The sequence below is a fragment of the Gavia stellata genome, chromosome 3, assembly GCF_030936135.1.
Source record: "Gavia stellata isolate bGavSte3 chromosome 3, bGavSte3.hap2, whole genome shotgun sequence".
NCBI lineage: Eukaryota > Metazoa > Chordata > Aves > Gaviiformes > Gaviidae > Gavia > Gavia stellata.
The window spans coordinates 43,586,840-43,613,112 of NC_082596.1; the positions used below are offsets into that span (position 1 = coordinate 43,586,840).

General features: G+C 37.8%; 1 protein-coding gene across 1 annotated transcript in view; it reads right to left on the minus strand.

Annotated features, from left to right (window-relative positions):
* The window catches only part of LOC132316765 (lipoxygenase homology domain-containing protein 1-like), a 151,967-nt gene that overhangs the window by 55,665 nt on the left and 70,029 nt on the right, over positions 1-26,273 (minus strand). The window contains exons 18-25 of the mRNA XM_059815620.1: positions 22,892-23,111; positions 21,384-21,538; positions 19,233-19,446; positions 17,721-17,911; positions 15,164-15,374; positions 6,852-7,003; positions 3,977-4,055; positions 2,228-2,359 (exon numbers count right to left, since the gene is read on the minus strand). Of these exons, the coding sequence (XP_059671603.1) occupies positions 2,228-2,359; positions 3,977-4,055; positions 6,852-7,003; positions 15,164-15,374; positions 17,721-17,911; positions 19,233-19,446; positions 21,384-21,538; positions 22,892-23,111 (1,354 nt within the window). The remainder of the gene's footprint in view (positions 1-2,227; positions 2,360-3,976; positions 4,056-6,851; positions 7,004-15,163; positions 15,375-17,720; positions 17,912-19,232; positions 19,447-21,383; positions 21,539-22,891; positions 23,112-26,273) is intronic.

A 26,273-nucleotide genomic window follows, 5' to 3' on the forward strand; every position in this document is an offset into this window, starting at 1 on the left:
GGGTATCCAGCTCCCTGAGCTGGAAGACAGGGAAGGAGAGCAAAATAAACTCCCCAGGATCCAGGAGGAAGCAGTTAACGACCTGCTATGCCACCTGGACACTCACAAGTCTACGTGGCCTCATGGCATCCACCCAAGAGTACTGAGGGAGCTGGCGGAGGACCTTGCCAAGCCACTCTCTATCATTTATCAACAGTCCTGGTTAATGGGGGAGGTCCCAGATGACTGGAGGCTTGCCAACGTGACGCCCATCTACAAGAAGGGCCAGAAGGAGGATCCGAGGAACTACAGGCCTGTCAGCCTGACCTCGGTGCCGGGGAAGATTATGGAGAGGTTCATCTTGAGAGCGCTTATAGGGCATGTGCAGGACAACCAAGAGATCAGGCCCAGCCAGCACGGGTTCATGGACGGTACGTCCTGCTTGACCAACCTGATCTCCTTCTATGACCAGGTGACCTGCGTAGTGGATGAGGGAAAGGCTGTTGATGTTCTCTACCTGGACTTTAGTAAAGCCTTCGACACTGTCTCCCACAGTATTCTCCTGGAGAAGCTGGCGGCGTGAGCCTTAGAGAGATGTACTCTTTGCTGGGTAAAAAACTGGCTGGACGGCCGAGCCCAGAGAGTTGTGGTGAATGGAGTGAAATCCAGTTGGCGGCTGGTCACAAGTAGTGTCCCCCAGGGCTCAGCTTTCGGGCTGGTCTTGTTTAATACATTTATCAGTGATTTGGACGAGGGGATTTAGGGCTCCCTCAGCAAGTTTGCAGGCGACACCAAGTTGGGTGGGAGTGTTGATCTGCTCAAGGGTAGGAAGGCTCTGCAGAGGGATCTGGACAGGCTGGATCGATGGGCCGAGGCCAATTGTATGAGCTTCAACAAGGCCAAGTGCCAAGTCCTCCACTTTGGTCACAACAACCCCATGCAACGCTACAGGCTTGGGGATGAGTGGCTGGAAAAGTGCCCCGCAGAAAAGGACCTGGGGGTGTTGATTGACAGGCAGCTGAATATGAGCCAGCAGTGTGCCCAGGTGGCCAAGAAGGCCAATGGCATCCTGGCCTGTATCAGAAACAGTGTGGCCAGCAGGAGCAGGGAGGTGATCGTGCCCCTGTACTCAGCACTGGTGAGGCCGCACCTCAAATACTGTGTTCAGTGTTGGGCCCCTCACTACAAGAAGGACATTTTGGTGCTGGAACGTGTCCAGAGAAGGGCGACGAAGCTGGTGAGGGGTCTGGAGCACAAGTCTTATGAGGAGCGGCTGAGAGAGCTGGGGTTGTTCAGTCTGGAGAAGAGGAGCCTCAGGGGAGACCTTATCGCTCTCTACAACTACCTGAAAGGAGGTTGCAGAGAGGTGGGTGTTGGTCTCTTCTCCCAAGTAACAAGTGATGCTGGAGCATGTCGAGAGAAGGGCAATTAAGTTTGTGAAGGGTCTGGAGCACAAGTCTTATGAGGAGCGGCTGAGGGAACTGGGGTTGTTTAGCCTGGAGAAGAGGAGGCTGAGGGGAGACCTCATCGCTCTCTACAATTACCTGAAAGGGGGTTGCAGAGAGGTGGGTGTTGGTCTCTTCTCCCAAGTGACTAGCGACAGGACAAGAGGAAATGGCCTCAAGTTGCTCCTGGGGAGGTTTAGGCTGGATATTAGGAAAAATTCCTTTACTGAGAGAGTGGTGAAGCATTGGAACAGGCTGCCCAGGGAAGTGATGGAGTCACCATCACTGGAGGTGTTCAAGGAACGTGTGGATGTGGCATTGTGGGACATGGTTTAGTGGGCATGGTGGTGTTGGGTTGATGGTTGGACTTGATGGTCTTACAGGTCTTTTCCAACCGTAATGATTCTGTGATTCTATGAAGTCAGGTAAAAAAGCTGCAAAACCATCAATACTCATTTTAGACCTGTGGAGGTGTAGAAAACCAGGACAGGTGCTTCATGAATCCATGTCACACTCATGCAGCGGCCATGCCTCTCTTCTTGGTATTGTTCCAAGGACAGGATACGTGCTGCCAGAGGAGACTCTTTCAATACTGCCATTTCCATCTTCTCCATCCGAGGCATAATTTCATCCTCCTTGTTTACAGCAGACATGATTCACCTTGGTCCAGGCCCCTGCCCCTCACCATTGGGATACCAATGCTCAGTTCTGCCTAAATTGTGAAATAGCCTTGCACTGGCTTTGTTCTGCACTGCCATGCAGTAATGATTCATGCAAATGAAGGACATTTCTGCTGGTATTACCTTTGAGCGGAATTGTCACTTCTACAAAATCTTTCTTGGAGCGTTTCTTGATCCAGTCATTGTGAACAAAAACATGTGCAGAAAAAGGGTAGAGGACTTCTTTTATAACAATTTTTTCCAAGAACCACTCATCTGATTGAAAATAAACAGAATGTTATCAGTTTATACCTTTTAAGCAACAAAATGTTCTGTGTATGCAGTCATAAGTTTTTATGTTTGGAAAAAGCAATAAAATGTTTTCTTTTGCCAGACTTCCTTAAGGAAATAAGACCTCTGAAAATACATTGTCTGTGTGTATATGTGTTTCTGTCTGTTTTCCTGTACTCCAAAATATTCAGCACAGTGAAGTCTTAATGTTTTTACATATCTTGTGAAATTAAACATAGAGATAGATTTGATCTAATGATCTATTAGCATCCCAAAGGATGGAAAGGCTTCTGTATGAGATCACTAGACCCAAGAGGTCCCCTACAGGAAATTATATTATCAATGTCCTAAAGGAAAAGGGATCCAGATTTCTACCACATTAGCTATCAGAAAATCCACTCAACACACAACTTTCTTTCTCGTGATGTTCTATGCTATCTAATAAGGCACAAACTTCAGCTGAAGGTTTTCTCTTGATTGAGACCATTGTGTTGATTGTCTAGAAACAAAGCATTTGAAGACTCAGACCTCTGAGTCTTGGTAAACTTCATTATACTCCAAGTCTTGGTGAAGTCAATGAAAGTTTGATCTTTCATTTTAATGTTACTATCTAGGAAATATGTGGGAAATAGTCTCCAAATCAGTTTTTCTGAGTCTGAGTTTAACCTACAGAGTCATCCTACAGTTTTGCTTTTTTGATAAAGATAAAAGAACAAGAGACTCAGCTTATCGTGCTCTGGAACAATCTTATCTCCATTATCAACATTATCTGCAGAAGTAGGATATCTGTAGAATCTCTGTTCTGTTGCCTCTAAAACCAGTGGGCTAAAATTGTAGCCAAAGTATTGAAGAAAATATAAATTCATGATGCTCCTTACTGTTGCTATTTATTATTAAGAAGTAAGCAATTTTCTTTAACTCCAACAGCTGCTGTGGAGTCAGAAGGACAAGAAAAAATGCTGCAGGAAGTGCAGTCTTTTTATCTGCCACTCAACCTCACATATGCAGAATCCTTTAAAAAAGAATATATTTCTCTTGGGTTAGGAGGAAAAAAAAGCTATGAGGCCAGAACAGCCTTTCTTCTGTGTTCCACTTCCCAATCTGATGAATTGATTTTCTCTTCTTTTCTTCACCTAGAAGCATTTAGTCCTGAAAAAAAATTATCTTTTAAAATGAAAATGTCCATCATCTAAAAATGTAGAGGAACAAAAAAATGTCAAAAATTGCAAAAAACATGAAGTCATATTGCTTCTTGAAAAACACCAGCTTTGTTGACTGTACTTATAAATGCATAGTTACTTTTATGGGGAAAAGTTTCACATATAATTTTACCATTTTACATTGTCACAACATTTCCTAGGAATCCTTTGCACAGTTTAGTAAAACCAAGCTGGATACTTGATGTGTATAGTCCAACAGAAATAATGAACATCAGAAAATGGAGACCAATTTCAAATTTTCTAGAACTTTTAAAAAAATCTGTGATTTTTAATCTTAAATTTAAGACATTTCTGAAGTTCTAGGATCTCCTATATCTGATACTCTACATTATCATTAATACCATTATACCATCATTAATACATTAACTTAAAAATTGCTGACCTTTTTTTAGACTCTTAAATCCAACATGAACTTGGTTCAACTTGCCAAGGTATACAGCTTTGATTTTGAAAACATCCACCTGCAATATGAAAACAATCAAAATTATATTTTAGTTAAATTCATTAGGTATTTGCTTTTGAATATTTATCAGTTTAGTCTTGTGTGTCTGGTCATTGTTTTGTATCTCAATGGAATCAAATTTATCTTGTTTATGCTGTTCCATTGTCTTTGAGTTCATAATTAAACATTACATGCTATAACTGATGTTTTCTGATCCAGCTAATATTATGAATTTCAAAATGCTGCTGTATTTAATAGGAAGTAAGTTTGGAAACATCAGATACACGCTCTAAAAAGAAAGTGCTCATTTCTAGTACCTTCATGGACTGAAATAACCAAATCAGATCAATTACTACTTGTGTTGAAAGTTACTTTGATCCAGAACCTAACTCCCACTGAAACTGCTGAACAATAGTGTCTAATAATTCTGAAAATCTGGAGCAATTTCATTTTCACTAAAATTCACAGTTAATTTAGTGGGAATTAGGCAGGTAAATGGGAATGAAATGAATAGTATCTGGGAAGGTTTCAACCACTGTGCTATTGGGATAAGGATTTTTCATTCAAGCCATTTCTATAATAGGTCAAATTTTCCACATACAACAGACTTGCAGGAGGACTAGGCCTCATGGAATCTTCCCTTTTTTCCCTACTTTAAATCTTTGTAGTATATCCACCTCCTTGCATATACATGTTTGTCTTCTTTGTGCAGTCATCTTCCTTCATAATCAGTGGGAAAGGTCACAGAAGTATGCACACTGACACTGGGGACACACATTGCTTAAAGTGTGCACTTGTTGGATTTTTTTAACTGGGCGTGAAGAAAAGAGGCTTGAAGACATACTATTCAGGAATGGATTTGTCTACTCTTTGGGGAAACCAGCCACAGAATAAAATGTCCATGAGCAAGACTGTTTTATTTCTTGTGACTTCATGAGCTACCCTGTTGTAGACAGAAGCAGTTGTCTTGGAAAGGTTGGGTTGAAAATGCAATTTGAAGACTAAAGTTGGGGACCAATTTGGGGGTTTGAAAACAAACAATAAAAACGTTGTATTGTTCCCATAGTTGCTGCCATATACAATGACATACAAAAATTCGTGCCACCTGTGAGAACTATATTGATCACAAGAGTCATCTAGGAAAAAAGCGAAAAGACTAAGAACAGAGAATTAGGCATTTGAGGGCAAGTTCCAGTAAAGAAAACTGTGAGAGAATGAATACCCAAACAGTTGTTACTCGAAATCTTTTCTATAAGATGATTAGAGTGCTATAGCACAGGATACAGAAAAGCCCTTTAGAGTTTCAGATGAAGGATTTAGCCTCCTGAACAGGCCCATTCAAAAACTGACACAGAATCTGGATTATACAGAAAAAATCCTTGCGAATTTGCAGATTAATTATATTTCCACTGCAGTGCGTATTCACAGAAGTCAATTGTATTGCTCACATATTTTTCTCTACAAGTTTTATTCTTAAAGAAAATTTAACATACATTCTTACAAAATAAATAAAAAAAAAGCTCAGGACATTTCAGTTTTTTGAAGAAACAGGAATCAGTCCGTCTTTCAGTCTGTACTGATACCTTATCCATTGTAGCAAGCAGTCTTGCTGTTCAGATTTCTCTAAGGTATTATCTTTAAGATATATTATATATAACTATTATTTAGATCACCAAAAATATTAATCTATAAAATTTCTTACATTAGTCCTTAAAGCCAGATGAGCCCTACTATCCTGTCATCATTATTTTCAGATTTATTTTGTGAAGTCTGAACTGGCAGTTTGATCAGTTCTTGATGAACGTGACATTGGGCATGCATATTCTCTTCCACAATGGAGAAAGAAAATACAGGAATACAAAGGACATGATGACTAATAAAGATTTAGTTTGGTTTTCATACAAAAACCATTGTGCCTTCTAGAATCTTTAGAAGTGAAAAGAAAAGCAGATAAAATAAACAGAGGCATGTCTAAAGAATAAATTAAGCATATATTGCAAGCAGATTTCTCTAGATTTCCACATCAGAGAACAAACTAATCTGGGCTGGCTGATAACAATAAAATACTCCGTCCTGCCCTCCCGAAAAGAAGACTCCTATGTACTTTGCAATGATCTTATGATTCCCTTAAAATAAAAACAAAGAAAAATCTTCCAAACCTAAATTCAGAGCAAACAGTAGGGTTTAGTAAAGTATCAGCTAGACATTTCCAATTGAATTGAAATAGATATTTCCTTTTGATGTGAAATTTATTTTAGTTACTTTGTTCTTATGCCAATAACTGCTCCAGGAATTACTCTTCTAGGAAAAGCCCTTTAAGCCTCAAAAAGTAAGAATAAGTTTACCGTGTTTAAAAGCAATAAATGAGTGGAAAACTGGAAACATGAAAAAAATAAAACTCTGCTTGGAACACTGACATTAGTGTTCAGGGAAGTTTAGAAGAAAAGGTCATGGTCTAAAGTAGGTATAAAGGCAAGATATCCCACAGAAATGTTATCAGTTCTATCAATCAGGCATATTTTAACAAAGCACTGATACCTCCCTGGCCTTAAAAGTCTGGAATATTAAAATAGAACTTTTAGTGTATATTTAGTCCAACTCTAAATTACTTCATCAACTTAACGGTTTTACTGTTGCGCAATGCTGATGATGCTTAAAAACAACATGTTACCTATGGAGACAATCACCTCTTAGTCTATATGGAATATAAAACATTAGTATTTTTGATGCTCTGTCCATGAAAGGTTTTATGTAAACTTATGTTTTAACAAAAAGGTGGTCACAGATTCAGTTACATTTTTCCTCATTGTTTTACCTGCCCTCTTGCAAAAGTGATAAGGTTGTTTCTTGAGTTAAGCCATCGTTTCCCTGAGTCACTCTTTTCTCCTTGTATACAAAGATAGGCCTCACCAGTGGCATCTGCTTTCTTCAAGTCTCCCGTGTACAAATGGATCACATATTCCACAACTTCAGAAAAAATACACATACAAAAACAAAAAGTCAGCAGGAGAAAATGTTCTTTGTCTTATTGCCCAACACCTGCATTAGGTACCAGTCCCCGGAAGAAACTATTGCAAATTTCACCCAAATCCCATGCTGTGCCACAGAACAGGGAGCACAGATCTCTTCAGTCCTGGTGACATACATGACCAAAACACATTCCTGCTGCATAACTCCTTGTTTGGCAATCTGCAGAATACAGATTTGTTCTGCTCCAACACCACTCCCAGAAAATCACCGCTACTGGCTGCTGCTTGGGGCACAGGATCTCCTATGTTCTGCCCCCTTCCCCTAAGGTAAGAAATCCCTTTCTAAGAAATATTTCATGTTTACATGCTCTTTGGAAGGTCTACGTTCTGCTCTCTAAGACTACTCATATTTCTTTGTTCCTTCCTTCCCTCTGTGTGTATCATTTTCTCCTTGAAATGAAATGGGAGCCTACACTTATAAAGTGGCTTAGAAGAAAGCTAGGACCTGATTGTCTTAGGCTTTAAACTCATGTAATTATCTCCCAACAAATGAACACATAAGGACTATCAAGCTTTCTCAGTAGTCAGACCATAATACCATTACAACATTCTTGAAGTTAAAACATGTTAATGTGAAACAGAAATAATGAATTAAAAATTCTTTCATCAGCTTTAATAGATAAATAGAAAAACCTCTTCATATTTTGTATCAGTCTTCAAAGAACCTCCCATGTACTGTATACTAACCCACAAATACAGATAAGCTAAGTGAAATCTAAGTTTAAGGGAAAGCATTCCTGATTTTCTCAGCTGTGGTCATAGTATAGCAATTAGAAGAGCCACCTGTGGCCACTATGTGGAGCTTCTGCTTCCTTGCCTCTTTATGACACAATGTACAGGGGAGTGATGCAGATGAGACCAGATTGCATTAATTCTGAAGAAACTTCATGGAAAACTCCTATGCTCATTTTTTAAATGACCTATTTTAGCCCCCGAATTTATCCTGGAAACAGGGAACAAGGAAACACTTAAACAGAAGCAGGTCACAATCTCAGTATTCATGGTTCTTTGCATCATTTTAGCAAGGAGCCCAGGAAAAATAAGAAAGGTTTTTTTGGGGTTGGTTTTTTTTTCACCCTAAGGTTGTAAGTCTGCTCTTACTCAGATTACAATAATAAATCTTTGCTCATTTGTGCAATGCTGGTGCTGTCAGTTCAGGTATCTAACTTTGGCAGCTGTATTAGGAATATGATCCTTATGTAGTCAGGGAAAGGCAAGTGCTGTAGAAAACACCTATGATGGGTTCCCATATATTCTAGGGAAAGACACTAAAAGTTAGGAGTCTAAACTTAGATGGTCTGAATGTTCCTCTGCTTTCAACCACAAGCATCATTACTTTGGCCTAAGAAAAAGAGCTGTTATCTTGCAGCAACACAGGTTTGTAAAACACACCTTTCTAATATTTTTCAGAAGGAGGAAACCATTTTTTTCCACTGTAAAATGTGAAGTCACATTCAGGATGTGAGTAATAAGCAATGCACACGTACTAAGAACACATTCAAGAATGCATATATTCTGTCTTAAACTTTTTTGTCACAAACTTCAAGACCAGTTTGGGTTTTTTTTAAGGACTGAGCATCCTTAAAATCCAACATTTTAGAAGTACTGAGCTATCTTTGACTACTCCAAACTATTCAGCCCCAACTCCCACAGCCTTCATCACTGGTGCAGTAAAGCAGATATAGACAACATCTAGACTATGTGACAGTTACGTGGAGAAAGTCTTCCGGCCCCACCCTGCTGCTTGTTCCTACCTGTGACCTGGCTGGCTGTACAACATCTGCTTTCCCAAGAAACGCATGTGTGCAACGAAGGGAAATAGTGCTTTAGACAGACATGAAATCAAGGAGCAAATAAGAAGCACTTTCAGTCTCAAAATTAACAGTACAAGTCAGAGAGCACTGAAATACACATTATTCAAGTCTGAAATACATACTTCAGTCTAAAATACATCACAGGATACACAAATATCTGAGTATAGATCTTGGAAACATCTGATATTTTCAGTACAGTTTGCTTCTTGAATCAAATTTATTCCAAGATAGAAATGGCTCAATTTAGCCAAGCTGTACATCCTTTAAAAAGATGTAATTATGAGAAATTTCTGGTAGGTTTGAGAATGGTTGTTAGAACCCAGAAGCTAAGGCTGCCATTTATTTTCATGCGTAGGTGATAGGAAAACAGGGAGGGAAAAAAAAAAGGTGTTCCAAGGCTATTTATTTTTAAGCTTTTCTTGCAGCTCTTTTCACAAGTTGGTGCTATTTTTATTGAGTGTTATAACAAAAGGCCTGAATTCAAATATTGTGACATCTTATATAGCTATTTCTTTATATGGCTAAAATAAAAAGGTCACATCACTGGAACAAGGGTCCTAAAGTGGGGTTTTGCATACTGATTGAAAAATTAATATCTAAAAGGATTCATTAAATAATAAGGGCTGTATCAGGCTGCTAATAAAAGCATGCTCATTGCAGTAAACTTCTGAAATGTCTTTGTTTCTCTTCATCTTTTATTACATGGGGATGACATCTGAGAAAACCTGCTTTCTGAAAAGTAACTTTATTTCACTGCAGCACTATTTACTTTATTTCAGGGACTTCCCCTGGGATTTTTTTTTAAATCATTTAAACCAAGAGCTGAGAAAGTACTTGTAATTGACAGCATTGCTCATGTTTGATGATAAGAAGTAAACAAAGATTTTTCCTAGACTGGGGCCCTAATGTATCTCATCCCTTTCTTCAAGACAGTTAAATATGCACTGTCAGGTGAAAGACAACATAGCTGCATTAAAGTCAGTGTAGCGACACAGACTTGCTCTTGCTATAGATCCAGATAGTTGAAAGTAGATGAGCTGCCCATGTGACTCTTTGGCATTTAGCCAATGGCACTTTTGCTTTTAGAGGAGTTAGGATATGAAGGTAAGACTCTGTGTTATTCATCTAGAGTGTTGCCTTGCCTGTATACCTTGGTTGTATAAGCAGATTCATTGAAGTCAAAAGACTACTTGTGTGAACAAGATCAGAAGAGTTTGGTCCATAGATCTGATCACTCATGTAGGATGGATTAAAAATCACAGTGCTCACAATTATCTTTACTGCTTTTGTCCAGAATCTTTAATATACTTAATCACGAGCTTAGCTTTAATCACGCAAGTAGTATTCAAATGAGATGCACACTGAAAATTAGAAGCATATCTAATTTTTTTGCTGAGTCAGTATTTTCAGCTGAATCTGCTGACTCTATTGATGCATAATTTAAAGCTTAGTGTAGTCACAGCAAATATTTCCCATTAATTTTCAAAGGTTTTGGATCAGAGAAAGGACTTCCACTATGTAAGTGAAACAAAAATAAACAAAGTAAACCCTATGAAGGAAGGCATAACACAAAAGAGATGTTGAGAAATGGGGTAAAAGTTCTTAGGGTGAGTTTGGGACCGTTCTTACTATCAGATGAACGTCATAACCCAACAACAAAAATCTACTAAAATAAGATGTTCTATTCAACCTTGCCATTCTTTGCTTCCTCCCAATCCTATTTATAAAAGTTCTGTTTCAGATGTAAGCCAACATAGTGTGAAACTAAAAGTGATCACCTAATGCTCATTAAAAAGGGGAAAAAAATGAATTAAAGATAGGACAGAAGGTGTTGCTTTGAATTTACCTTCTTTTCTTGTTGTTGAATTTGCTATGTACTTTGATATTAAAATATAATTTATTGTGATAATTCAGTAACATTTGTCCACAGAACTCTCAATAGCCTTTCAAGAATGAACAGTTAAAATGATATAATCACACCCTTTCTGAATGTCAGAGGTATAGTTAAACCTTCTACACCATTGTGATTTTAGCTTTGTAATGAAATCAGACAATGCAGGTAATTTTTCCAATGGGGAGGAAAGTAAGAAAAACTGTCAGGGAGGAAATGAACTATCAAATGAACTCCTCTTCTCCTGTTGGAGCTCTCAAGACCTTTTCTCTTACTGGTCTCCTCTGTAGATTGTCAGGTTCTCCATGGAAAGATGAGATGGTAGGGATGCAAATGAAAATGGAGCAGGGTAGGGTGCTGTATTTCAGAGCTGTTGGATATAGCTGATAGGGACTTTTTTTTCATAGGCTTCTGAAAAAATTCTGCTCTACAACATAGTAAAATAAATAGAAAAAGGCAATATGGCGAATGAGTATTCCAGAGGTAATTGTCATAATTCCCCATTGAATCAGTTTTGTTTTTAAATGAATGATAGGCAACTGAGAATCAAAGATGAGTAGAGTAAGCAGGGATATTTTTTCAATGTTCATTGGGTTCTATGGCAAAAAAATGTGTAAAACTAAATCTGATGCCTAACCCTGCTAATTTATCATATAAGGAGTCTCAAAAAATTAAAATCACTCTTTCTGTGAAATTAAAGGTTTGCAACAACATCCTCAGTTGATATAAGCACACAGCTAATATGCTCAAGACACCGGAGCAAATCAGTTTATGCCAGTTGAATATCTGATCTTTTTAATCTAGTCAAAAGCACATAGTTCATCTAATGTACACAACAGAGTATGGTAGAAAGACGCCTGGGTCAGCAGGAATTTGAATCAGTAAATGTAAGCAGAACAGCATGATTCACTTCACCAGCTCTATGCCTGAGCCAGTCTGGTTTATGCTAGTTTGGTGTCATGCTTGAGCTAATAAGCCTAATATGTCTAAAGACTGCATTAGCTGAAGTATCTCTAAACTACTTTCATTTGGAAGATAACATGGAACTTAACATTAACTTTAATGAAAAAGGAATTATTTGATAAATATGAGCTTCTGGACTGAATCGTGTCTGGAAAGGTTAAGTATCATGTAGTGAGTGACTACTTCTCCATGCTCAAACACATCATGGTACACTACTGCATAATAATGATCTATTGTGATTAACAAAGCAGTGGAAAGGTTATACTTCATCTATTAACTATGAAAACATAAAGTTGGGTCATTTTTAATAAAGATCAATATGTTTGTTAACACAGATGTTTCTTTCTACAGATGTTAAGCACATAAACCCTTCAAGTTCTTATGTTAACAGACTTGTCTGGGGAGGGAGGAGGAGCAGGATGTCAGTAGACTCCAGACAAAAACACTTTATTTGTGTCACAGGAGACTAATGTCAGCCAGAAGAGACCAGTTCACAACTGGTGTTAAAAATCCTTTAGTAAAGAGAAGGTAACACTGATCTTCAATAGTTACTTTGACAGCTACATGTTGCAAAGTTCTCACTGTAGCTTCAAACAGCTCCTGTTGCTATATAACTCCTGGTGCGTGCCTTCAACTGCAGTCACAAAAAATGGCATTCTAAAAGTCATCAAGAAATTATCTAGAAATCATCTAGAAACATGGAGTCTAACAGCAAGAATTTCGAAAATGTTTATTGTTACTGTGTGCAATGACTTTGTCCCAGTGTGTTAATATGCACATCAATGTCCTGCACAGAATTATTACAGAATTATCACAGAATACATAAAAAAATGTAATCAATATCTTTTAATCCAAGTCCAAAAAGGTGCATGATAAATAATTTGGCCCATGATACAGATAGTCTAAAATAATGTGCTCACAAACACTAGGATGGACAGACTAAAGAAAAGAAAGAAAAAAAATTATTTGCTTCTGTGATACTAGCTAATATCCAGAATACAAATTCAGCTCTGAGATAATCCCACAGAACCTAACGAAATTATGCAATAGAATCATTTGACCTTGACTTCTTAATATAATTGTATCTCAAGAATTACCTAAAGTTTGGGCTTGGACACTCACATTTAAGAAGAAATATTTCTACAGATAGAAGAAAAAGCGATTTCAGAGAGTCACGTTTAAAATTTGCTTATTTTTTGTTCGTTTATTTTTAATTATTAAAAATAGATTCAATGTTGGCTCATAAATGTGATGGGATTTATTGGGCTTGAAAAATCATCCTCATGCCCCACCAGATGAGGTGGGATATGCAGGAGACATGGACAGAGGATACATTAGAGCTCAGAAAGAGGTGAAAAAACATGGAAGAATGTGTTTGTAGATGCAGGAAAAAATTGGGTGTCCACTGCTTGTAACAAAGGAATTGCAATTTTCCTGAAGATTCCAAATTAGCATAGATATGTATTTTTGGCTAGCTAAATCTCATGGAATCACTTAGTTTAGAACAGAAATAATTATATTAGTATGGCCTTCATTACAACTAGACAATTACTGATAAAGGTTACTGTTTCCTTGTTTGCCTAGTTTTTAGCATTTACTTTGCTTCCTATAAAGTTATATACCTGTTGTTTGCTTTGTCTGGGTATAGCAATGATCGATATAATTCAAAATTGTTCTTTTGTCTTTATGTGAATTTAATCTGTCAAGATATTCATTAAAGACATCTCCATAAATGGATGTCTCTTTCAAAGAAATAATGAGAGCAAACACCTAAAAATGAAAATTTTTATTTTCTCTAGAAATCAAGCTGGAATACAAGGAAGAAGCTAACAGAAATTTTAGACTGAATTAGTATTGGGGCTACAAAGAATAAATCTGATATTAACGCTTCCAGTTGTAGATCACTGGACTCCACAAAATGGTTTGTAAGAAACTTCCTAGTTTAGGGGATACTACCCATCTATGGTATAATTTCTGAGGGAGAGTATATACACATCTATTTTCCTAGAATTTTTCCTAGAAAAACACCTTAACTTTCTAATATACCTCAAAACTGAATTGCTTTACAAATCAGGGTAATGCTGTCTGACAGTATCTCCATTTGGTTCTTAGCATAATAGAGGCTTTAAGGGGTGCACTCTAGAAAATTTTTTTGTTTGAATTTCTGGAGCTTTTACATGTAGTTAAACATTTAGCAATTTTGAATGCTGAAAATAATTACCAATACTTATAATTTCCCCCAATCATTCATAAACAAATTGGGGAAATCGAGCTTTTTAACTAGTTCTGGATTTACTATATTCAGCATTGTACATCCTGCATATATTACATCCAACATCCAATGTTATTTTGAATCTGACATACCAAAACCCTAGTTATTTTTTCAGTAAATGAATACAAGGCTACTAATTATTTAAAATTATGCAAACCCACACAAAACCAGAGATTTAAAAGGTCTTCACTGTTTTATTTGTTCAAGTTTCAACTTTAAATGGGATGAAATATTTAGGAAAATCTTATTAGAGAATAGTGTGTGAAAGTTCACATGGAATATTTTATTCCTTTTTCTGGGCCACTTCCATCTTTTTCTATTAGTTTCTGTTTAAGCAGAACATTCTTTGTACTATAGCCTCTAGCAATAAACCTCTTAACTGTCACTAAAAGCTTCAATATACGATCTTTACCATTCCCGTCAATCCTCTTTATTCTAATGAGCTGGACAGATAGGAAGCCTGTTCCTAAATAGCTAGTGATCAAGTTAGCTGTATGCTATTGGTTGTTCCTCTCCATATTCCTGGGGGGTTGGGAGAAATCCCTTTACTATCTCTCTGGCATCATACGATTCACATGCGTTACTAATGGCAGAGAAACATGCAACTTAGTATGTATTTTTGTGGAATATTACTTGCTGTGCTATAAATTTCTCATCAACATCAATAAAACACTAGTGCAATTGAAATTCTTGGATATCTCTTTGCTGGCTAATTGTAACACATTTTTAAAATTCTATCTCTGTTTTGCGGAGGGTTTTTGCAATTCTTTCATTCTTAAAAAATTTACTATTAGTTGTGAATAGGAAGATTCAGGTACTGTCACACAGTAGATGATATTTTGTACACACCTTCAGCTGACATAGCATTAATTTGAAAAGATAATAAATAATCAACAGCTAAAACTGGAACATCATCTCACATGAAAGAAGCCAAATCCTATGTTTGGTGTCAGCAGTTATAGCATCTGTCATAATCCTGGTACCAATGATTTCTCTTTTCTCAGCTTTCCTTTATGATAAATGCATGTGCAAAACCATCATGTTCGTTAATGTAAAATTCTTGTGGAAATCCTCACACAGTGTTTTAGGCCCAAAAGAGATATACCGGTATTCCAGTGACAGATTCTGACCCCAGTAACAAAAAAGGACTTAGCTTACCAGGCAAAGGCTCCTGATCTGCATAGAGAGCTGGCAGTTCCACACATTTGTCTTCATTAGGGTTGAACCAGCAGTCAAAAGCTAAATACATCTCTTCCTTTGTGCCTGTGTGTTTCATATGCAGTAAATCTAAGTGCCATGGCTGTTTTAGCTCACTATGTGGGCCAGTTACCTGAACTTTGTATACTGAGCCAATATCTGCCAGTTCATCCTATGTGAGGAAAAAGAGAAGATGAATGGATCTCATTCTAATTGTGCCAGATCAAGTGTAGTTGACAGCTGTACACAACAGTTGAACAAACTTCAGTAGTTAAAGGATTGGGGCAGATTTATAACTGCTTCTATTTTTCCCCTTTCTAATCAATACAAAATTGATTTACTAATGTGAATGAGGAGATGGAATGCTTGAGGTTTGATATCAGGGAACGAGTGATGGCAGTCACTGCTGAAATTTGTACACGGAACAAGGCACAGTATCCATATATATTACACTGATTCAGTAAACTATTTGCAGGCACAGAAGCTTTAGTCAATTCTAAAAATTTTGAACACTATTAGAAATATTTCTTACAACTTGTAAGATAAAAATGGTACAATTAACTATAAATTTGAAGGAGAATTAATCCAATTTTGAGGAAACATCCAAGAGATCCTCCATCTTCATCCTACATCATGTTTTCATATAGAAGCTGTCCATTAAAATCTTCCTCTTCTTGCATTCATGTTTGAGAAAAAATCTTCTAGTTCTGCTAGGGATAGTACAACATCTCTATGACATACCATTGCTTCAGTAAGTTAAAATAGAGGAGGCCTTAGATAACTATAATTACTGGTTTTAAACCAATAATTTTTCCCTGTAAGGGAAAATGAAGGGAGAAAACAGAAGTTGTCTTTTCCTCTTCCTATTCTCTACTTCTCATATTCTTTCCCCTTCTCTTTCATTTCAAATACTGCCCAGCTAGTCAAAGTGCGTGTGACCTGACTTCAGTCTTTCCTCTGACAGGCCACATCCAGTTTCATATTATTTCTTCATATTTATCAGAGGTTCTTGGAAATAACTTAGGAAAACCTTTTGGATACGCCTTATTTTGGATCATGTTTATAGCCTAGGCTAGTCTGCTTAGTTCCTCTTTCATTAGAGAAAAGAGGAACAACAAAAAAACGCCAATTATTTCTTTAGCTCAATCATTAAGTTCAATTTACCTGACTAGTAGGAAGAAGAACCAGGAAACAGTTTCTTCATTCACAGCTCCAAGGCTGCTTTCTGATGCACCCCGAAATGAAAAGTAACATATTTTCATGCACTCTTTGGGCTTTTTGCCAGGGCTCTCTTGACACCTTTTTTTTTTCCTGATTTTCTCTTGCTACCTGCTTCCACGGTTCCAGCAGCCAATCCTGAAGAAACATCTTTCAGGATGTGGCTTCATGGATGTATTTCTCTGATCCAAAGCTGGCTTGTGAAGTTCCCACTTCCCTGTCTGCTCATTTGCGCCCATTCCCTCAGTCCTGCCTTATATTTGTTTCTGCAGCTGCAGGATGAACTGATCAAGCTTAAAACTTCCAGTTTTCTCCCAGGGATCAACCATTTCCTCAAAACCCACAAAGGACAACAGAAGGATGGAACAAGTAGTACAAGAACAGGACAAGTAGTAGTCACACTTCCCTTGAATATTGTCCTAGCTTCCAGCACTTTGTGCCTCAGGGATCTCCTGAGCCAGAGGAGGTGTCTGCAGTGTTTACCTTCAGGTCAGTTCCAAATTCTACTGAACTGATCTTTCATGGAGATCAAAACCAGAAAAGCTTAAGAATAACACAGCATTGGCACTGGGAAGGAATTATAGCTACAAGAGGGAAGTAAGAGCATTGGGAAAAGAAGCGGGCTACAATTCAATGAAAATGGATCTCAGACACTTGTTAATATTTCAGTTAATGGTTAACAGGCGGAAGTGAAGACAAACGATGGAAGGGCGGAAGAACGTAATAAAGGAGAAAACTTGTGGGTAAAAAGGAGCTGATCAAGAGGAAAAAGAAAGCGATAATGACAGGAAAAAAAAAAAGAAAGAAAACATACAAAAAAGGCAGTTAGCCTGTAGAAACGTAGTGGCAGGGATGAATAAATTACATGGAAGAGAAAAATGAAATTTCTGTAAGTTTTGTCTCATTTATGATTCTTCCTTCTCCATCATTGGCCCCAAGAGCTCTATAGTATCCCATGGCATATTGTATGTTTACAAATTGCTTACTTTTTTGAGATCAACAAAACCTGTAAATCAGTACCTGCCGTGTGGTATATACTGTGATATGCACCAAGGGACCTATTTGCTCACTTAAGTATTCTCAGTATGAGACACTGGGAGAATCTGCTCATTCAAAAACCATTGTTCAAGTGACAGTGTTACTACCTACAAACAAAAATGATGACCCATGCCAAACTACACAGAGGACTTAAAAATCAATTTGGTAGTTTAGTTTAAAGAAACAATTTATCTCAAAATTAAGTGGGTTATTGGCTACATGATTCTTAGGCTTTTCTTTCAATAGAGAAAGATTGAAGTACTTTGATCTGAATTGCTTTTCCTGTAACCTGAAGTGGCAACTTTTTGTGCCTCAGATTGCCATAGAAGATAAAAGAAAGGCATATTGGATCCTCTTCGTTGCTCAAGTCAGATCCAGTGATGTCCATTATCCAGAGACCTGATGGCTTCATGTTGATTTCAGGCAGTTTAGGACTAGAAATCAATCTTCCGCCTTTTAAAATGATCAAAGAGAAAGAGGAAAGACGACAGCATGAGGGAATGGTATAATATAACAGGATCATAGCCTTTACGGTACACAAACAAAGCTCTATTTGCAGGTTATGTTGTATCTATAGCAACAGTTCACTAAGAATAACACATCAATACCTTTATTATATTTTTTGCCAAGAATTTAACAGCTTAATGTTCTTTCTGTGTTTAAAATTTAGTTTCAGGGGTGTTTTCTTGATGCCAAGGTATTTTCCTTGTCATGTTTAGAAGTAATTACTAAGAGAACATTCAGTCACCTTTTAAAGGTCTAATTAATTGTACTTAAAAAAGCCATCAGTGTTACTAAAATCACTTTATCATTTAGAAACACCAGCCATCTGTAGGAAGTAGGCACCTAATGCAAAATTAATAATACCAATGTGCTCCATTCATAACTAGATCTTACCTAGTAATATAACATGTGCTGTAATAGTGCAAGACTGGCAGGTAAACCTATAATAAACACACAAAAATATTTGCCAGATCCTCAGAAGATCAGCATTACTATCTCCCTCTCTTTTTCTTCATTAATAGCTGTTGTCCTTCATTTGCATTCTGTTTTAACCCTTCTATAGGAAATGAAAATGATTCAATGGAAAGGAACAGCTCAGTAAAATGTACAACTCGGAAAAAACATGCAACTGAATACCTGTATATCTATCATGGGCACCTGTCTTACTCCACCTGGGCAACCTTTTGCAGCTCATTTACTTCACTTGGAATTGCTTTCACAGCATTGAAGGAAGGAATCTTTTCTACTAGTTCTAAATGACCAAAGGTCCTGCTGTAAGTGTTCTTTTGCCAAATACATCCAGGTTTAGAGTTGCACAACTTGTGGTGTAGTAGGCTTGAAATAAGCAGAAACTGAGCATACCACAATGGGTACTTTGTGCTATGGAATAATACCACAGGTAAAGTCTAGGCTCATTTCACTAAAGTAACTTTTCTCTGGATTTCAAATGAGATCCTAAGCTACCTGAAAGTAGTGCATAAAACTTCAACTATTTATTGCCCTGAGGCACACATCCCAAACTGCTTTAAATCTTTCATTGCAATGTGCTAAATTTAATTCAGAAGATGAGTGTTCCATACACAACACATTGATGGGATGGAATTTTATTAACTTTGACCTTACCACATGTGGTTTTGCTATAATAGTAAGATCAAACTCAAAATTCACATTTGCAATGAAAGAAAGATACTATAGAGATCTGAAAGACCTGTAGCGAAATCTAAAAAAACATTTATATAAACAGGCAGGCCAGTTTTGCAGAAGAGCTTACCAACTGTCACAATCTCACAAACAGTCTCACATAACCCCAGATGAGTATCAAGCCAGTTCCACCATGGGAAGACCCATTCTTTGTCTGAGTCTTGCGATTCCTTGACTGTTACCATCTTGAGGTACATCCCAGCCCCATAGCCTTCTCCATCATGTCCTATGACCACTTTTTGCAAATGACTCAGAGAAACAGCTTCCACCAAAAATGAATCCACCTGCAAAAAAGGGTAATACTTAATAAAACAGAGTTTGGAACCGAATATGCTTGAACTTCAGGGAAAATGTAGTCTTGGATTCAGCTGAGGATTTAAAATTTGTGTCTGTTTTTTTGTAATATTTAACATAAATCTCCCTCTGAAACTAAGAAAGCACACACTGATTATACCTAACACTGAATCCCACATTCATCATTAACAATGCATTGTAACTTCATTTGATCTTTGGACAATATGGATCATTTCATATTACAATAAAATGCATATACCTCAACCTTCTGAGAGTCAAACAGTTATGACAAGATTTTGGTTCTAATCAAATTTCTATCTTTCAGGGTACTTCTAGTTTCTAAAATTTATCATACAAACCTAGTTATATAGTAATAGTCCTAAAGAAAAGTTAGAAATCTGAAAAAAGTGTGTTCACTCCAAGATAGCTTCTAAATTCTTGTCCAATAGCAGAAAAGCCTGTCTTTTCGCTTTTCTTACAAAATGAAAATAATTGTGGAAACAGCAAATGGAGAAAAGAGTAAGCAATAGAAGGGAGAAAGTTAAGATGAAGGTGGAGAACAATTTGAGCAAAAGATGAGAGATGGGAAGGGAAGCAGAATGGAGAAGGCAGAGTAAGAAAAAAGAGAAGTAAACACAGGTATCAGTGGATGAGAATAGGGAGAACAAAACCAACAAAATAAGGAAAAATGTGACATGCAAAGAAAGAAATTATACGCCCCACTAAATTCTTGCTTGTTTTGTAAGAAAGCCAGGTGTTCCATATACGGTCCAGCCTAGAGCCAGATGGACTGGTGGTAGCTTGTAAAGGTCAACAAGGTTATGAACAACTGGAGTTTAAACAACAATGACTAGGATTATGATTAACACCATCATCCCAATAAAACATTAATTCAATAGTAGGAACTTACTAAACCAGATGTCACAACAATTAAAAAAGAAGATCTTAGCAAACTGATCTCTAAAAAATGTAGTACTTGCCAAAGTCCTATATGTTGTCCCTGCTACTTTTTAAATAAAAATATTGGAGAAGTAAATTTTCTGCTCCTAATACTAAAAGTACTTTCATATAACAAAAATATTAATTTTTTTTCCTAACAATAGTCAGGACCCAACAGCCAGATTGTAAGCAGAAATAATTAATTTTTTTAATTAAGACGTTTTAGGAAATAAATCTGTGCATGAAGGTAAAGTAAAATAATTATTGTAGAGTGCTATCTTCTGTATGCAGGTATAGCCCTGAGATATACACAGAAATGAAATTTAGAAATTCTCTCAGTTTGTTACTGATTCCACTTTTACCCTACCAAGTGCTGTGGTAATTGGCTAATGAAATAATTTCACAGAAATCTAAGACTCTCCTTGACAAAGTACATCTCGGTAGTGAGCTTTTTCAAAATTCAGTGTTCAATCAGTGAAACTCTCATAGGAAAGCCTAATACACAAGAGAAGAATTTTATTGGTTTTGGTCATCTGGAAACACTGCTACTGCGTGCATTCTCTTCTCTAAGTGGAATTCTTGTCTCTTGTCTAAACTTACTGACTAGACATTGATTTAGTGTTTCATGTGGGATTCTGATTACAGAAACATCACTGATTGCAAAAGTCTCACAGCAATTTCGGTAACTTATTTCGAATCATTAATTTTTAATTCTTTGCTACCTGTGCTGTCCTGTATTTGGAACGGAAGAAGTAAGAAGCATGATCACAGAGGTTCTCCCCAGTATTCAGCTTTCTATGTGCTCATGTCAGGCCCTTATTATCATGTGGGGATGTTCTTGTACAGGAAGGAAATAACACTGGCATTGGTCTACTGTGAATATCTGCAAGATAAATTCGGTTTCCAAATTCTTGCCCATCTGTAGCAAGATGTATTCTGAGCAGTACTAACCCCTGCACAGGTAAGACAGCATTTTTTGTGCCATTACCTTATTCCTTTGAAATTTTCTTCCTTTTGCTAAAGATGTATGAAGTTTCCTCACACCTGTGTCCCCTCTTTTGCCATAGAGAGTGATATAAACATTTGCAAAAGTTTCTGCTCCCCAGCGGTCACCAATATGTACAGAGACAACATACTTATAGACTGTACAAAAAGAAAAAAAAAGTTTAAATAAACCTTATTAAGCACAAGTTGTACTTAAAAGAAAACAGGAACACAGAGTATTTAGTAAGACTACTGCTTGTTTTTACTTCTGCAGTTACCAGAAAAACTGCTACACAGTGATTGAAATAGTCAGGTTACTCTTTATGAATCTGATCTCTTCATGCTAAGCTCAATGAAGACTTTCCATTAATTTCCTTAGAAATTCAAAGGAAATTGGACTTGGACAATTTAGACTTAGGCAGCTTAGAACTACTAATATCTAGACAAATTCTGCCCAATTCTATTTTACTGTGCAAGATCTGGGAAATAAGAACTCATCTGAGTTTGCTCCAGGACTGTTAGAAACTGAACTATCTTTGCAGTAGATAATAACTATCACAGGTCAAAGAATAAGACCCTATGTAAAGTGTATGCAAATTAGAATAGCCAAGTCACATAGCATAGCGTGTTATGCATGACATAGCATATAAGTATAAAAATTTACAAATCGCACTTGTTAATTTAAGGTGCAGGAACAACAGGAATTATAAAGTTTTTGCCTCTATAGTGCTCCTGTATAAATGTACTCCTCCACAGTCAGACTGGATTTTCTTCTGAGAAAGTTCATTATATTGCATATGTATTCATACTCATACAAAAAGAATAACCAAAATTTTTCAAATGTCATTTTCAATGTACAGTCCTGCTGAGTTAACATTTAACTAAAGTAATGCCATAGTTTCTTTTAAGATCATGAATAGGTTTGAGGTATTCAGGGACCAGAACTTCTGGAACTTTAGTTTAGAAAAGCAGTCATGTCTCTAATTACTTTTATCTCATGTGTAACTGCCAACTTTTCTGAACAAATGTGGTACTTCTATAGGTCTTCACATTCCAAGTGCATCTCTGAATATACTCTGAAACTGTCAGCATGTCAAAAAATAGTCCTTCGGGAAAAACAAATAAAATAATTTTGCACAACGAAGATTACATCTGATACTTGTGTTAGTAACTAAAGCTATTATAAGCTAAGTAATTGAATAGTAAGCCTACTACAAATAATTTCCATGGCTTTGAACATGTGCTTTATCTTTAAAAAGTATAATTATATTGTTCAGTTTTGCTCACTTAGAATCATACAGAAGATTTAGCAACTGTGAAACCCAATATGTGACTTAACTGGAAAATTAAAATTTCTTAAGTGGTCAGCATTTTCACAGTGCATATATGAAGACAGATGCAACAGAGCCACTGAAGATATCAAATTCAGACAAAGTGCTGTATTATATCTGTGGCATTGATTTCTTTTCAAGAGGTTAGTTTACATTGTTTATATCTTCTCACTGTTTTTACCTGGTAAAGTTTTCTGGTCCTCACTGACTGCAGGGAATTCTTTCACCAGCTCCTTGTCTTCTCTGTTAAGAGAGAGCCAGCATTTACAGTCAAAGTTCAGCTCTTGTCTTGTATTTAGCTCTTCTAAGTGAAAAGACTTCAAGTGCCAACCCTCAAAGCCTGGCACATCATCGCAGCTGACCCGTATCTTGTATACATCTCCCAGATCTCCAGTCTCTACCTGCAACAAATGTCATGAAGTAAAGCATACTGTCAGGGCTGGTTCACTTACAGAGATTTTCCCAAACAGTGTAGAATTCCTAAACTTAACATTAACCAATGGAAAAGCTGAATCGGAGGCTGGGATAAGTGTGATGAGGGAATCAATCCTTCTCTTTTTCACAGTATGATCATGGGTGAGATTGTTTCCCTTATTTTCCTCTGGTCCCATATTAGTATTGTGAGCATGATACTCTACCATTAGGGTCAGTCAAGGTTAAAATTAGAAACATCTGTGCATTTAAGCTCTTTAGGCAAAAGGTAACATGTAAAGCTTTGACCCTATTGGATAAGGGGAGCATTAACTTACAGTTAACGGTTCTGATACAAGCAGTCAAGTGAGGTATTAAAATTAACGATAATTACCATGAGCCTAGAAAGTTTTAACTAAATTCACATTTGCAAAATTATTGGATTTAGAACATGAAGTTACTTTATAACCAATTCTTTGGAAAAGAGAAGGGATATTTCTGCATAAAAGTAAATCATGAATGTTACAGAAATAACTCTGTAGAACAACACAGCCCTGTTCCCATACTACATGTGGGAAATTCAATATCTGGTTGCTGATTGTGAGCTTCTGTGAGACCTGATTAAGCCATCCAAACGAGGGCTGTGGGAACTGGCATGGTCAAACTGCGTCAAGGGCTAATGATCTGCATGACGTTAACCACTGCACAATAAGTCTTCTGAACACCAGGAAGTGGAGTGCTGCAGCCTTTCACTGGGCAACTGCAAGAAAGCCAGGGTGGGAAGTAATTTTCAAGTGAAACGAGGCAGAACTATTATTTTAAGAAGGTAACAAGCATTTTTAAGAAGGATCAAACCAGAAAATGTTGCCAGTGACCTTGTTCTTCTCTCATATTCCTTTTTTTTTCCCAGACCAGTCACAGCATAAGCTTTGGTGACTGTTGCCAGGAAATAAATCCTTTGTGCACCCAGTAGCATCACAGTAAGAAACTGAAGTTAGTCTTACACAATCATGCTCTGGGACCAGCAACATTACCAGCAGACTCGCTCCGAAAACAGAGTACAGAGCTCCTAATAGATTGATTCATTCTGCTTCTCAACAGATCTCTGCCCTTCACTGCTGACCTAGCTTGCTTAAAGCTAGTTCATGTGCCTTTGCACAATGGACACATACATGTAGGGAGGTATCAGCTACTTTATTCTTATTCTTCTTAGAGAGGAACCCTATAAAATGTAAGGTTTTGTCATTTTGGAAGAGAGTTGGCCACCCTCATTAATAACTGTTATGCAGATAAGAAATAATAACACATCAGAATATGAAGAGGATCAGTTAATTGAAAATAAAGCAATCTGCTAAAATCATTCTACAGGAGCTGGAACTGTTTATGATGTAGAACTTGCAAAAAGAGGCCTATGGTAGGAAGGAATCACACTTGATGACTTAAAAGATCCCTTCCAGTCTGAATTTCTTAAGATAAGTGTTATAAGTAGTTGCCATGCCACTCCCACAAAATTTCAAGATTCAAGGCATTGTCCTTTAAGGAACAGGGAATAAATCCTTTCCACTGTCTACATAACAGCTCCGAGGCTGCAGGGAATCTCCCAGATCCTGAACTGTAACTCCACAGTACCCACAACAGCCAGACAGAGGTAGCTTTACGCTGAAGAAGAGGGTACCAGACTTGTCCTCTCTCTAAGCCCAGCCTGCCCTGTCTGTCTGTAACCTAAGGCTGTCCCAGACTATGATGCACATGTGAGGGGGGTTATGCCTCTTGGATCTATCATATCCTCACAGATTCCTGACTTGGTCTCCACCGTTGTGCCATGAAAAGGGAAATACATGGGCAGAATTTCATGTCAAGAGTTTTTCATTCATGCTGTGTATGCTGCAAAGGATATCATTAGCTATGGTGGACTGTGATCTAATTCTCCTAAAATACACATTCATCTCTTATTAAACTTAATGGGAATTATTTGGGTTCATTGAGAGGAGAGCACGCGGGTTCTTCACCCATCTAAACTATGGTTCCTTCACAGGCAACAAAATCATTGCTGCTTCTCTTTCAGAACCAGATTACTGACTTGTAAAATTACTGCCTGCAGACTTTCTTTCTTGTAGATGGACCTCATGACTGCTACACAGCTCACACAACGTCACACAGCTACTCTAAATGCCATGCACACCTTATTCCATAAAGCCCTCTGGTTTGGAGTTGAAACATTACAGAACCTGGCTATTTTTATATGACAGAGCAAGCTGTACCTCACATTTTACTTTGTCTTCTACTACGCAAATTTGCAATTCTCTGGGCTTCTAAATTGTCATAAAGACATGTCCAGTCACAAGCGGAGTCCCCCAGGGCTCAGTTTTGGGACCGGTCTTGTTTAATATATTTATCCATGATCTGGATGAGGGGATTGAGTGCTCCCTCAGCAAGCTTGCAGACGACACCAAGTTGGGCAGGAGTGTTAATCTGCTCAAGGGTAGGAAGGCTCTGCAGAGGGATCTGGATAGGCTGGATCAACGGGCCAAGGCCAATGGTATGAGGTTCAAGAAGGCCAAGTGCTGGTCCTGCACTTTGGTCACAACAACCTCATGTAACGCTACAGGCTTGGGGATGAGTGGCTGGAAAGCTCCCCTGCAGAAAAGGACCTGGGGGTGTTGGTTGACATCCGGCTGAATATAAGCCAGCAGTGTGCCCAGGTGGCCAAGAAGGCCAACAGCATCCTGGCCTGTATCAGAAACAGTGTGGCCAGCAGGAGTAGGGAGGTGATTGTGCACCTGTACTCGGCGCTGGTGAAGCTGTACCTTGAATACTGTGTTCAATTTTGGGCCCCTCACTACAAGAAGGACAGTGAGGGACATTGAGGTGCTGGAGCGTGTCCAGAGAAGGGCAACGAAGCTGGTGAGGGGTCTGGAGCACAAGTCTTATGAGGAGCAGCTGAGGGAACTGGGGTTGTTCAGTCTACAGAAGAGGAGGCTGAGGGGGGACCTCATCGCTCTCTCCAATTACCTGAAAGGGGGTTGCAGAGAGGTGGGTGTTGGTCTCTTCTCCCAAGTGACGAGTGACAGGACAAGAGGAAATGGCCTCAAGTTGTGCCAGGGGAGGTTTAGACTGGATATTAAGAAAAATTTCTTTACTGAGAGAGTGGT